Source organism: Orycteropus afer, unplaced genomic scaffold (assembly GCF_000298275.1).
Source record: "Orycteropus afer afer isolate SDZICR_OR568_19922 unplaced genomic scaffold, OryAfe1.0 scaffold00071, whole genome shotgun sequence".
Lineage (NCBI taxonomy): Eukaryota > Metazoa > Chordata > Mammalia > Tubulidentata > Orycteropodidae > Orycteropus > Orycteropus afer.
Genome location: NW_006921658.1, coordinates 11,652,035 through 11,666,388, shown reverse-complemented (window position 1 = coordinate 11,666,388; position 14,354 = coordinate 11,652,035). Strand labels below are relative to the sequence as shown.

At 39.4% G+C, this 14,354-nt stretch overlaps 1 protein-coding gene across 1 annotated transcript in view; it reads right to left on the bottom strand.

The window, feature by feature from the left end:
* Positions 1–14,354, bottom strand: part of PAPSS1 (3'-phosphoadenosine 5'-phosphosulfate synthase 1) — a 167,023-nt gene that overhangs the window by 50,228 nt on the left and 102,441 nt on the right. Inside the window, exon 10 of the mRNA XM_007940773.2 lies at positions 9,789–10,057. Within this exon, the coding sequence (XP_007938964.1) occupies positions 9,789–10,057 (269 nt within the window). The remainder of the gene's footprint in view (positions 1–9,788; positions 10,058–14,354) is intronic.

Sequence of the window (14,354 nt, the reverse complement as noted above, 5' to 3'; positions counted from 1 at the left end):
TAAAAAAAAAAAAAAAGAAAGAAAGGAAAAAAAACAACTATGTTCTCTAAACTTAGGTGAACTTAAACTAATTTTGTTCATTAAATATTTATGCCTAAATTCTTACATCATTCAAGTATTGAAAGGTAAGTAAACTGAATGTAACGTTTCCTTTTAATATGTAAAGATGATTGGATCATTTAATCCAATCCTCTCCACCCTGTTAAAACAATCCAGGAAAGTGAAGCCCAGAGAAATTAACCACCTCACCACTGTCACAGAGCATACTGATGGCAGTGGCCAGTTCTCCTAGTTTTGAGTCTTGTAAAAACGCCAGAAAGTTAAATTCTCTGAGCACTTCTAAAGGTTATGTGAGAAAATTAATATAAACACAACAAACATGGAGTCAACATTCTCCTACCAGTGATTTAAATGATTTCAAATTACATTTTAGTGAATGGTCCCCTGTGAGAGTATTTCAAAAATTTCAACAGACACAAGTAAGAAAAACACAGTCAACTCTTCCAAGAATGCCTGGTATAAGTCAACTAACTTATAACCTGCTGAAATGTTGTTGTTGTTGTTGTTATATGCCGTTGAGTCAGCCCTGACTCATAGCGACCCCTCCTTGGGTTTCGGAAGCAGTATCACTACGGAAGTAGGATTGCCCAACCTTCCTTCCGAGGAGTGGCTGGTGGGTTTGAACCGCCAGCCGTCTGGTTAGCAGGCAAGTGTCTTAGCCACTATGCTACCAGAGCAAAAAAGAGGCTGCATTAAAACCTACAGGGTGGAGTATGTGGTTAAGAACATAGGCTTTGGAGTCAAGCTGACCTACACTGGAATACTGGCTCTGCCCCTTATTAAGTAAGTGCCCTTGCGAAAATTCCTTATCTAAGGCTCAATTTTCTAATTCATAAAAATGAGAATGATAATGCTTAACCCAACCCCAAACCCACCCACTGCCATAGAGTTGACTCCAACTCACAGCGACCCCCATTGGGTTTCCAAGGTGGCAAATCTTTACAGAAGTACATTGCCCCATCTTCCTTCCCAGGAGCAGCTGGTAGGTTTGAACAGCCAACCTTCTGGTTAGCAGCCAAATGCCTTAGGCATTGCACCATAAGAGCTCCTTTTAACATATAAGTAGACTTAAAAGCACTTAGGAGAGCCCCTGGCACTCAATAAAGGATAGTCACAACCACTGCTGCTTTTGCTCTTATTCTGCTAACCATTTTCTGAAAATCCTAATTGAATCAATTGCTTGCTAATCAGTATTTCTAAAGAAAATCCATTACTTCTCAGAAAAAGATGGCATGCTGCCTAGAAGATAGCCAATAAAAACCAATATAAGCTGTTTAACTTGCCAGCAGGAGGAGATCAAGATGTATCTTTTTATCCCTCTTGCCTAGAAAATGTTTGAATGCATACAGGTGAAGGAATACAAGATCATTTCTAAAGCCTCTTAAGAAGCTGTAAATGGCCAACTGAACAATAAATGACTTATCCTTCTGCTTTACTTCCATCTATGTACCACGTTAAAAAACAAAGAAAAAAAGAAAGAAAGAAAGCTTTGTTGCTCTTTCACATGTGGCAAACACTGCTGGTTGCCAATGTAACTGACCTCTCTCTCCCTTGTTATTTCGTGATGACCCAAACCAAAAAACTCACTGCTGTCGAGTCAGACGCAGCTCATAGCTGCCCCTCCTTGGGTTTTCAAGGAGGTATCACTAGGGAAGTAGACTGCCCAACCCTCCTGAGGAGTGGGTGGTGGGTTTCAACCGCCAGCCTTCTGATTAGCAGTCAAATGCCTTAGGCACTATGCCACCAGAGCTCCCACTAGTTAAGGAATGAAAACACCAGATCTTTGCTTTCTCAGCCTTCCTTGCCATATGGCATGGACACCTGACGGAATAATGTAACCTTTGGGGAAATCTGCTAGGAGGTTTTTGAAAAACTTTTCCTCCTGAGAAACCCTTTTAATCCTCCTGGAATCCAGATTTCTGGGTCTATGGAGTGTTGAGATGACCCACGCAGCCATTTGCCCTTAGGTGTCCTTTTTTGAACCTAGTCTTTAAAGAACTGTTTCTAAAGTCACCTTCACATTAAACAAAAGCCCAGTAAAAGCAGCTTAGCAGAGGCCATTTTGCCTTAGCAATGGGGTCTTCTGGAAAATAACAATGACCTTCAGGAGACTAAGTGACCTCTAACTCACTGCTGTCCAGTCGACCCCTCCTTGGGTTTCTGGTATCACTGTGGAAGTAGATTGCCCAACCTTCCAAGGAGTGGCTAGGGGGTTTGAACCACCAGCCTTCTGATTAACAGTCAAATGCCTTAGGTATTATGCTACCAGAACTCCTACCCCACCTATATAACCTGTTTCAGTGTCCCCCCACTTTGGAGTACCTTCCAGATTCTTTCATGCTAACACTAGCCAATATGAATCGTATCTAATCAATAAGTATATTTTGTTACACTAATTTTTGGTGTTTTTCTGCACATTTAGCTATCTGACACTCCCTAATAAAATACTCAGCTATGTATCGACCACACCACTAAGAATCATGGCCCAGCCAAGCTGACACAAATTTTAGGGACACAATTCAATCCACAACAACAGGTATTTGGTTTTGTTGTTTTTCTTTTTCATTTAGTGTGTTTAATATGGTGCTACACTATCTTTGCAGACTAGGACAGACTCAGGAGAAGGAGGAAGGGGTCATGCACTTCTCAAAGAATTGGCCAGTGAAAACCTTGACTAGCAGTGAAACACTATCTGGTATATTACTGGAAAACTTTATGAATGGCCTTAAAACATTCTCTGATATAGTGCCAAAAGATGAGGCCCTCAGGTCAGAAGGCACTCAAAACACAACTGGGGAAGAGCTGCTTCTCAAAGTAGAGTCAACATTAATGACGTGGATGGAAACAAAGTTTTTGGACCCTCCATTTGCCGATGGGGCATGACTCAAAATGAGAAGATACAGCTGTAAACATCCATTAATAATCAGATCAAAGAAAGTATGAAGTATGAATTTAGGAAAATTGGAAGCTGTCAAAAAGGAAATGGAACGTATATGTATCGAAAGCCTAGGCATTAATGAGCTGACATGGGCTGGTTTAGGCCATTCTGAATCAGACAATCATATGATCTACTATGCTAGGAATGACAAATTGAAGAGGAATGGCATAGCATTCATCATCACGAAGAATGTTTCAAGGTCTATCCTGAAGTACAATGCTGTTAGTGATAGGATAATATCCATGAGCCTCCAATGAAGACCAGTTAATATTATTATTATTCAAATTTACATACCAACCACTAAAACCAAAGACAAAAGAATTAAAGATGTTTCACCAACTTCTGCAGTCTGAAATTGACCAAACATAAAATCAAGGTGTACTGATTATAACTGGTGACTGGAATGCAAAAGTTGGAAACAAAGAATCACTGGTAGTTGGAAAATAGGGCACTGGTCATAGAAATGATGCTGGAGATGACATGAAAAAATTCAAGCCTCTAGTTGCGATACTGAAAGATTCTACGGGTAAAATACTGAATGATGTAGCAAGCATCAAAGGAAGATGGAAGGAATATACAGAAACACTTTACAAGAAAGAATTGGTTGATGTTCATGTATTTCAGGAGATGGCATATGATCAAGAACCAATGATACTGAAGGAAGAAGTTGAAGGTGCACTGAAGGAACTGATGAAAAACAAGGCTCCAGGAACTGGCGGAATACCCACTGAAATGCTTCAACAAACAGATGCCAGAATGCAGGCACTTACTCACCTATGCCAAGAAATTTAGAAAACAGCTACCTGGCCAACTGACTGGAAAAGATCCATATTTGTACCATTCCAAAGAAGGGTGATCCAACAGAATGTGGAAATTATCAAACCCTATCAAAATCGTTGTTGTTGTTATTGTTATATGCCATCGAGTTGGCCCCGACTCATAGCAATCCCTCCTTGGGTTTCTGAGGCAGTATCACTACGGAAGTAAGACTGCCCAAACTTTCTTCCGAGGAGTGGCTGGTGGGTTTGAACCACCAGCCTTCTGGTTAGCAGTCAAGGTACTATGCTACCAGACCTCCTTATCAATATCATATGCAAGTAAAATTGGTCGAAAATAATTTAAAAACAACTGCAGCAGTATACTGACAGGGAACTTCCAGAAATGCAAGCCAGATTCAGAAGAGGATGTGGAACCAGGGTTATCATTGCTGATGTCAGATGGATCTTGGCTGAAAGCAAAGAATACCAGAAAGATGTTTACTTTTGTTTTATTTACTATGCAAAGGCATTCAACTGTGTGGATCATGACAAATCACAAACAACACTGATAAGAACAGGAATTCCAGAGCACTTAACTGTGCTCATGAGGAACCTGTACAGAGACCAAAAGGCTATTATTCAAATAGAACAAGGGGATACTTCATGGTTTAAAATTAGGAATGGTGTGCATTAGGGCTGTATCCTTTACCTTATTTATTCAATCTGTAAGCTGAGCACACAACCCAAGAAGCCAGACTATATGAACAAGAACACAGAATCAGGATTGGAAGAAGAGTCATTTACAACCTGCGATATGCAGACGACACAACCCTCCTTGCTGAAAATGAAGATGACTTGAGGCAGTTACTGATGAAGATTAAAGACTACAGTCTGTAGTATGGATTACACCTCAACATAAAGAAAAATCCTCACAATTGGACCAATCAGCAGCTGTACAATAAATGGAGAAAAGACTGAAGTTGTCGAAGATTTCATATAACTTGGATCCACAATCAACACCAATGGAAGCAGCAGTCAAGAAATCAGATGTCCTACTGCCCTGGGCAAATCTGCCGCAAAAGATCTCTTTAAAGTGCTAAAGAGCAAAGATGTCCCTCTGAAGGCTAAGGTGCACCTAACCCAAGTCATGGTGTTTTCAATAGCCTTATACATGTGAAAGCTGAACAATGAATAAGAAGAACTGATGTTCTTGAGTTGTGGTGCTGGCGAAGAATATTGAAAGTATCACGGACTGTCAGAAGCAGGTCCTGGAAAAAGTGCAGCCAGAATGCTCTGTGGAAGTGAAAATACCCAGATTTCATATCCTCTACTTTGGTCATGTTGTCAGAAAGGACCATTCCATGGAGGATATCATGTTTGGTAAAGGAGAAGGACGGCGAAAAAGGAAAGACTCTCCATGGGATGGATAGACACAGGAGCTGCAACGACGGTGGAATATTTTATTCAGTTTAACATTTCCCAACAAAATTAATTAGACATAACAATCTACAAATCATTTAAAACAAATCTAAAAAAATAAAATCCATTTCTTAAAATACAAGTCAAAGTTTATTTAACTTGCTTAAATGTGTTTCAAAGTACATGAACCACAACTTTTTGTATTCATTATATAAGCTGGGGTGAAAAGATGTCTAAATTTTGCAAAAATATTCACAAGATCTAAGATTTCCATAACACACTAAACAGATTTTAAAAGTTTTGCTAAAAATATTTCATTTTTCCTTTTCTCTTTATTGGCCTTAAACTAACGCATGAGGACATGTCATCAGAACTTCTGCAAGTTCCAGTCCCTTGTCTCATTTGGCAGCAAAACCTGATCAAAACTGGCACGAGGGTATTTATGGTCTTCACTGATCCCACTCAGTGTGGAAAACCATTTGCTTTGCTAGAGAGAGAGAATGTGCTGAAGCGTGAGGCAGACATAGCAAGGGAATTAAATCACACATGACCCCAGAGGCCAACAGAAGGGACAGTACACCTCTGTCACCTACACACCAAACTTATGAATGAAACAAATGAGAAGAAGACAAAACTAGCAAAGACATCAAAGAGGTTCAAAGGTACAACTGAAGCTTTAAGTCACTGTCTCCTATAATTAGGCTCAAATCTTGGAAGTAATGTTCCTATTAGTTGTTAAGGAGCACTTGGTAGTGTTTGTGGGGAGGAGCACGTTTAAGTCTGAAAAGAGACTATTTACTGTGCCAGATAGTGTGGTGTGAAGTACAGACTAATTAAACAGATAAACTGGCATCCAAGTGACAGTATGTTCCTGTTGTTGTTGTTATGTGCCGTCGAGTCGGCCCCGACTCATAGCGACCCCTCCTTGGGTTTCCGAGGCAGTATCACTACGGAAGTAGGATTGCCCAACCTTCCTTCCGAGGAGTGGCTGGTGGGTTTGAACCGCCAGCCTTCTGGTTAGCATTCAAGTGCTTTAGCCACTATGCTACCAGAGCTCCTAATTACTCTTCTCTATTTGAGAACATGTGCCCATATACAAAATCAGTTTCTACTAAGGAGTCATTTAACAATGAACGGGTAACTTTCGTGGCAAAGAAAAAAATTCTTCAACAACCATTTCCCCAAAAAATTAATAATTAATTATTATTGAAAACTTCATAAACCCAGGATATAGCTGGTACAATTATCAAGAGTTAGTTCTATCTATCCACAATCCAAAATACAACTTATTTTTAGCAGTTTTATGTAATAGGTCTTGGAAAGCATTTTCTGTCCTTTATAAAAATGAATTTAGTACTTTCTCAAAAGGAACAAATAAAATTTTGTACATAGTCAATTAATACCCACAAAAATAAAAAATTTAAAATAAATCTAAATAACTTTTTAACATTAGAAAAGTAACTCTCATTCCACACCCTCTCCCTGCCCTCACAATTCCTAAACTGGAATTTAGGAATTAAACCATTAAATCTTTATAGACTGGAAAATCATGAACATCCTGTTGATAACCAAACAGACTTAACAGCTGCTCATTGTTCTGAAAAGATCTTGTGCTAGAGAAACAAATCTGGTCCCAATGCCTTCTAAATGACCTACAGAAAATGATGAAAGGAAGAGTCATTGTTTTTATTTTATTATTATTAGTTGGCAAATGAACATTACTGGCAGATTTTTTCCTGATGTCACTGGAAAGGCTACAAAAATGAAGGTGGGTTTTTTTTTGGGCTACAAAAAATTGTTCACTTAAGGCTGTTAATATGCCAAATACATCAGACATACAAGTGAGGCACTTGAGAAAAAGAAATGGATAGATTTCATAAACCTCTCAATCTAACAGTTTTAATCCAGCTAGATCATAAACATTAAATGGCTTAAAATGTTAGAATGTTTACTAGAATTTCTGAAGTTTATCCTTCAAAAGTTCAGATGTTAAAAATGGCTAGATCTGATGCTTCTTGAAAAGAACCACTTCTCTTGGTTTTTATACTCTCAGTAGAGATCTATAAGCAGGTACGACTTAAAGTGCCTTTATACTTACTCTTCCTCAAAAACCTAGAAGCTCTGTGTAGACACCCAGAGCACCTAACTTCTTTGCCAGTTCCCCATCTACCAAGGCACAGTGCTAGGTGGTTCCTTGGCAGTAGTGAGCCCTGGGGAAACACACCACACAGGCTGTGGAATCAGACCTAAGTTTCAGTCTCAGTTCTGTGTTTCACTGGTTTTAAGATGACAAGTAACTGACCTGGCCTCGCAAAGCTTTAGGAATGTCATCAGTAAAATGGGAATAAAATCTGTCTCACCAAATTGTTGTAGGGTTTCAATTACACAATGGATGCAAAGCATCTGTTTGGTGTGAGACACATGAGCATGCGCTCAATGTTTTCTTTTTTATTAGCTGTATATATTATCAGGAGTACCGATGCTATAGTGGTTAAAGCATTTGGATGCTAACCAAAAGGTTGGTAGTTCAAACCCACCAGGTGCTCCATAGAAGAAAGATGAGCCAGTCTGCTTCCATAAAGGTTTACAGCCTTGGAAACTCAACGGGGGTTGCTATGAGTCAGAACAGACTCAATGGCAGTGAGTTTGACTTGCTCTGAGTATATGTTATGGAACTCCACAGAACATTCCAAATCAGGCCCAGGACACATGTTCTAACATGAACCCTATTAGAGGATAGGTCATTCCAGGCCCTCTGTCATAATCAAAACTCTAGGATTTTACAAAGATTTATGAGGCAGTATTAAAGGGTAGACAGTTCCCTTGATGTGGGGACAGATGTTGAGAACTTGTAGCAAAATTGTTTGTTATGGGTTTTTTTTTTGTTTCAATTGTGGTTTGGGTGAAAGTTTACAAAGCAAGTTAGTTTTCCATTCGATAATTTATCCAATTTTGTTTCGTGACATAGTCGCAATCTCCTCCATCTAACAGCACTCTTCTCCCTTCCTCCCTGGGCTCCTTGTTGCCATTCATCACTCTTTCCTACTCCTTTCTGCCTTATGAACTTTGCTTTGGGGTAAATGCTGCCCTTCTGGTCTTGTATAGTTGATTCTTCTAAGGAGTACGTTCCTCATTGGTGTTACTGTTCACTTCATAGGCCTATTTTTGGCTGAGAGGTGATTACTGAGGTTGGGTTCAGTTCCAGGTTTCAAGGGTATATAAGGGCCACAGTCTCAGAGGTTCTACAAGTCTCTATCAGATGATAAGTTTGCTCTTTCACCAATTTTGAGTTTTGTTCGACATTTTTCTACCACCCTGTTCAGGACCTTCTATTGCGATCCAGATCAGAGTGTCTGGTAGTGGTAGCCAGGCATTGTCTTGTTCTTTTAGTCTCAGGGTAATGGAGACTGAGCTTCACATGGCCACCAAAGGACTAACACTGGCCTATTTTTACGAACATTTATACCAACAACAAGGGAAGAATATAAGGAGTTTTACCTAACGTGGAAGCCCCAGCACAGTTTTTTAGGGTGGTTCCAAAAGGAGTGTCAACTATAATCTTTTAGTTTGATGTTATTTTTTGCTTGTTTGTTTCCCTGGACAAAGAGAAAACAGAGTACACAACTCCAAAACTAAGCTCCAACAAAAATGTTTGGGCTTGATCCCAAATAGTCAAATATATTTGGATGACCCTTTAAACTTTTTATTTTGGAGGGAGACATAGCAGAGTGTGTACAACTAAATTACTTAGATAATTTTTATAAGGGTATGCCTTCCAGATAAATCTCACTAAGTGGATTCATCTCCCTTCACTATGGGATGAAAAATAATGCAATAATAATTCTCTATCTTGAGAACAAGAAGCTGGCTAGGAATTTCCCACCCACAGTTTTTTAGGACATTCGTTCCTTTATTCAATCACTGAAAGTCTACTCTGCCTTGAAGTCAAAACCTAATTAAGTCTTCTTTATATATGGATAGAAAAAGATGCCCAAACATCCCTTCTGACCACTATTTAAGTAGAAATCCAGAACTCCCCCAAGATCAAGAAGCAGTTTCACTTCCTGATTCGATTACACTCCAGTCCTTCACAAAGGAACAAATGAAGAATGTCTCCTCAATTTTTTTTTCTTAAGACACCATGCTTTTCTTCCCACTGAAATTCCTTTAGCCTTTCCAAAATTCAGAAACAGCAGAAATCAGGCCAAAACAGTCCCTTGGGGAGAATAACTTATGCCTTTTTTTAAAGGGACAAGATCAGTGTTGTCAGAGTTGTGTCTGTAATGCGGCACCAGGTACACCTTCCTCATCTGGCCCAGCCCTCTTTCTGCAGAGAATTTTTCCCTCCTTTAGAACTGAGATCAGGAATCAAAACAAGAGTAAGAGAAGCCACTTTCCACCTTCCCTTTCTTAAGAAAGGGATGGCTCTGGAGAACAGAGGCGGGGCTGCCTCTGGAGAACACCCCTGTCAGAACAAGGGAGTACTCGAGCTGCTGAATGTTTGGAACAAATCTACAGACAAAAGAAAAATTGATAGGTCTGTTGATGACATGAGGTGTCTTAGTAAGAGTGGTTTCAACAGTGCTTCAGTGAAAATCTTAGACACAGTCTACCTCAGTTGGCCCAGCATACATCATGGGAGATGGGAAGATGGCCACCACTGTAGTTTCAGGATTTAGGACTCCTTCCTCCAGCACTGCAGTATGCTGCTTCATACGCCACATCAAAGGAACATCATCATCCTTTGTCCAGCCACCAAGAGGGTGAAGCAGGAGGACCGGACGCCGGTATCCTCTTTCTAGAAGTTGTTTATGGGTATCCTGCATTAACAGAGCATGTCCATTGTGCACGGGGTTGCGTAATTGAAATGCAAAGACAGCATCTGAAAAGAGAATTTCCAGTGTTAAGAACAGTGTGCCTTTGGAAAATTATCTTCCAATAGATAAACCAACCTTCTTGAAGTCTGATGCCTAGTATTAAGCAAACACATGCACGTTCAGATTTAGAAGCTGGTAAAAAACATACACTGCTTTGACCATTTACTCTAGGACAACATAACCTTTATTTCTTCCATATTTTTATTATATAATATTGTGTGAAACACAGGATGTGTAATGTCATAGTCACAGTTGCAGATTTTTAACAATTCTTTCTGGAGTTATGGGAAACTCGAGCACGACTGTCAGGCTTGCTGGTCCCAGCATCATGGTGCACGTGTTTGCAACAGATGTGAATTCTAGTCCCGCACCTGAATCATCTTCCAGGTCAATTCTTCCACAGGACCTAAGATACTGCTTGATTAAAAAGAGAAAGAAAACTAGAAAAATGTATAGCTTCAACATTTTACTTACCATCCAATAGCCTTATTTATACTAACTATTTTGTTTTGTGACCTCAAGTCTGGGCTTTAGATTATACTTTAGAATTAACAATATCCCTCACAAGATCCATTGCTATCACTTAAAAAAAAAAAAAAAAACAACTATTATAAACTGGTTAAACTCTGTATCTCCTGCTCACAATCCTAGTTTTGTTTCTACATAGGATGTGTTACCAGGATGCCTTTCTTAGAAGGCATGGTTCTTTGGGGTCACAGAGCAAACTCACAGCACAGAGTTAGAAGAACATCCAGTTAGAAATGTCTATTTTATTGCTCTCACATCTGGCACATCACCAGGCCATGCTGATCCAAATATGACTCAGAGTACGTTTCCTTCCAATACTTTGTAAGCCAACTAGTACATCTTTTTCTAGTCTATTGTCAATCCTAAGCCTCTTCTATGACTATAACAGAAGGGGCAGGAAGAGGACTACAGCCCTCTACTTGTCCTGGATTTTTTTTTTTTTTTTTTACCTCACTCTGTGATATTCCAAGATTTACACCAATATCATGATGCTTTCAAGGTCTCATACATGAAAAAGGCTGGTTTTCATCCAGAAAATAGCTGGAATGGCAGAAGGTAGACACATGAACGTCTAGATACAAACACGGATAATAGAGGAGGATACAGACCTGAAAGTTTTTCTATTCCTCTGAATTCACTTCAAATTATATTAATAATGACTTCCATAGGGACATTAATATTTCTTAAACCAGGGTGATACTGCCTGAACTTAATCTGCCATTCTGATTCTGGCATAAGTCTCATCACTCAGTCTACTGCCCCTTCTTCATAAACAGCCTTGAATCACAACAGAGAACCTTATTAAGCATTAGTTAATTTTACTCCTGGACTGGCATGAGTTGTTGTGCTGGTGGTGGTGAGGAATGCCAAGCTTGCACCATGGGAGGAAGGGGGACTACAGCACTGGGGCCAACAGGGCCAAAGCTGAGAAGACAGGCCATTTGTTTGGGAGACTGCTTCCATAGAGGGAGGTAGAGCAAATAAATTCAGGACAAAGGAAGAAGACACAAATAAAGGAAGGAGGAAGGCTAAAATAAACCAAGAGGTACTGGACCAGAATTGGAAATACCAGTATAGCCTCATAGATTTTCAGATATATTGATAGACAGGTACAGGAATAGATATGCATGAGTGCATGTACCTTAAGCTGTATAACATTCATTGGGGTAACATGTGACTACATGCACATCCATGGTCTCTTAAGTTTATAACAGAGCTCAGAAATCCTGATTGGAGAATGGGACAGAGTGAAGACAATGGCTTCTGAAACACAATACACATATGTCACGTCCCTTTTATACAAAATGATTGTACTCCCAGGCATATAACAGTATAGTACATATATAAGCTATAATCCATATGTCTTGATAGTGATAACAAATGCCTGATACTGGCTTATGTATGTATGTACTGTCTACCTAAAAAGTTTACCGTGTAACAGTATATGCTTTGACTCATAGGCAGTAGCACCCAATCTTGTATATTGTACATCCTTTGAATGTTGTAATGTTGTATCTGTTTAATTTTCTTTTGAGAAAATTACTGTGAAGTCTATCATGGCTCCCAAATGCAGCAAAACCAGTGCTAGTCGATAGTGGCACCAAGAAGCAAAGGAGAAGTATTAACTGGGGAATGAAAACAAAGGTTATTAAATAACACAAAGGTAGCAAATCAATGAATGCAAGAGCTTGTAACTTAGTGCATGTCTCACTCAACAATCACAATGATCCTCAAAAAGAAAGAAAAAATTCTCCAAGCTGTTAAAGAATCAGCTCCACTGAAAACTGCAAGACTAACAAAAATGTAGGAGCTCTGGTAGCACAGTGCCTAAGGCATTTGACTGCTAACCAGAAGTCTGGTGGTTCAAACCCACCGGCCACTCCTCGGAAGGAAGATGGGGCAATCTACTTCCGTAGTGATAATGCCTCGAAAACCCAAGGAGGGTCGCTATGAGTCGGGTCCAACTCAACGGCACATAACAACAACAACAAAAAAAAAAATGTGAGAGGGACCTGATATGGAGAAATTGCCACTAATGTGGATTGAGGACTAAACACAAAAGTGAATGCCTCTCAGCACGTTGACAATCAGCATCCAGGCATGAAGCTTTTTCAAGATGCTTAAAGGAAAAAGCAAGACTAGACTGGGATATGGTGTAGCACAATGTCCAAATCACTTAACGTTCTATTTCACAGAATGTTACTGTAGACATTATGTAAACTTGACTCTAGTTATGACCATTGAAAGGTCCCACAAGCAATGACTGCCCAATGGCAATAAGCAAAAACTAGAGCCCAAATTCTGGATTCTAAATACCATTCCACATTTAAATGAACCAGGGCTCCTTGGCAAAATGGCTGATTCCAGGGCTAGAGCAAGTAGAGTACACCATCAACTGGAACATCTCCTTATACCATAAAGAAAGAAGTGCTCAAACAATGATGGGGACATGTCAAAAGAATACAGGAACCAGCTACAGTCCTGATAGGACTGCAATGGCCAAATCCAAGACACACTAGACATAAAAGTAAATGATAACGTAACTGGATTGTAATCCACTGACTAATACAGGAATCTGAGCGTACATACATAATAAAATAAGTAAATGAATAAACAAACAGGAGAGAAATAGAAATCTACTTTACAAAAGAAGATCAACTAGTAAAGGCAGAAGGAATGATAGAATTAGGAAATCACCACTGGCAGTATTTGCAGCTAAAACTAGTAGGTAAAAATGATGATAACAAGATACTTACAGAGCCTCAAAAGTCTCTCTCCCAAAATACTTGTTAATCAGTAAGTAAAATCTACTTGTATACTTTACATTACAGCAGAAAAAGACCATCAAACACAAATTAAACAAGAGATCAAAATTAACCTTATTGTTGGTGGTGTTGTTGGACGAACAGGATGGTCCTGCACCATCCTCACTATTGTTGCTGTTTTAGCTCATTGCTGCAACCTCTGTGCCAATCCATCTCATTGAATGTCTTCCCCTTTGTTGCTGACCCTCTACTTTATCAAGCATGATATCCCTCTCCAGGGACTGGTCCCTTCTGACAACATGAGCAGGTACAACAGATGAAGTCTGGCCATTCTCAATTCTCAGGAACATTTCAGCTCTACTTCCGACAAGACAGATTTGTTTGTTTTCTAGCAGTCCACAGTACCTTCAATATTCTTTGTCAAATTCAAAAGCATCAATTCTTCTTTGTTTTCCTTATTCACTGTCCAGCTCTCACATGCACCTCACTAGGTGCCACCAATCATTAGCCACTTGATATTGCGCACTGAGAGCACATTATTACTTCCTGGGGTGTTCCTGACAAAATTTGTAAACGCATGAATCTAATCATGAGTAAATTACTGACAAACCCAAAGGAAGACAATCAGCAAAGTCCTAGGAATCCCTATGGAGCAGTTCCACTCTGTCCTATAGGGTTGCTATGAGTCGGAATTGACTTACTGGCACTCAACAATAACGAGGCATCATGTCTGCAACTTAATCTCAAAGAAAGAAGGAATAGAAGAGTAAATAAGAGAATAAATGAAGTAAAAATAATTGTGGGAGGTGGGTGAAGAATATTCAGGAGTTTTTGACACTGTTCTTTATAATTTTCAGTAAACTTGAAATTATTTCAAAATAAGTAAAAATTTAAAACAAAAGAAACAGCAAGTATCACACCACACACAAAAACAAACTCCAGATGGATCAAAGACTTAAATGTGAAACCTAGAACTATACAGTTTCTCAAGGAAAATTTAGGCTCAAAC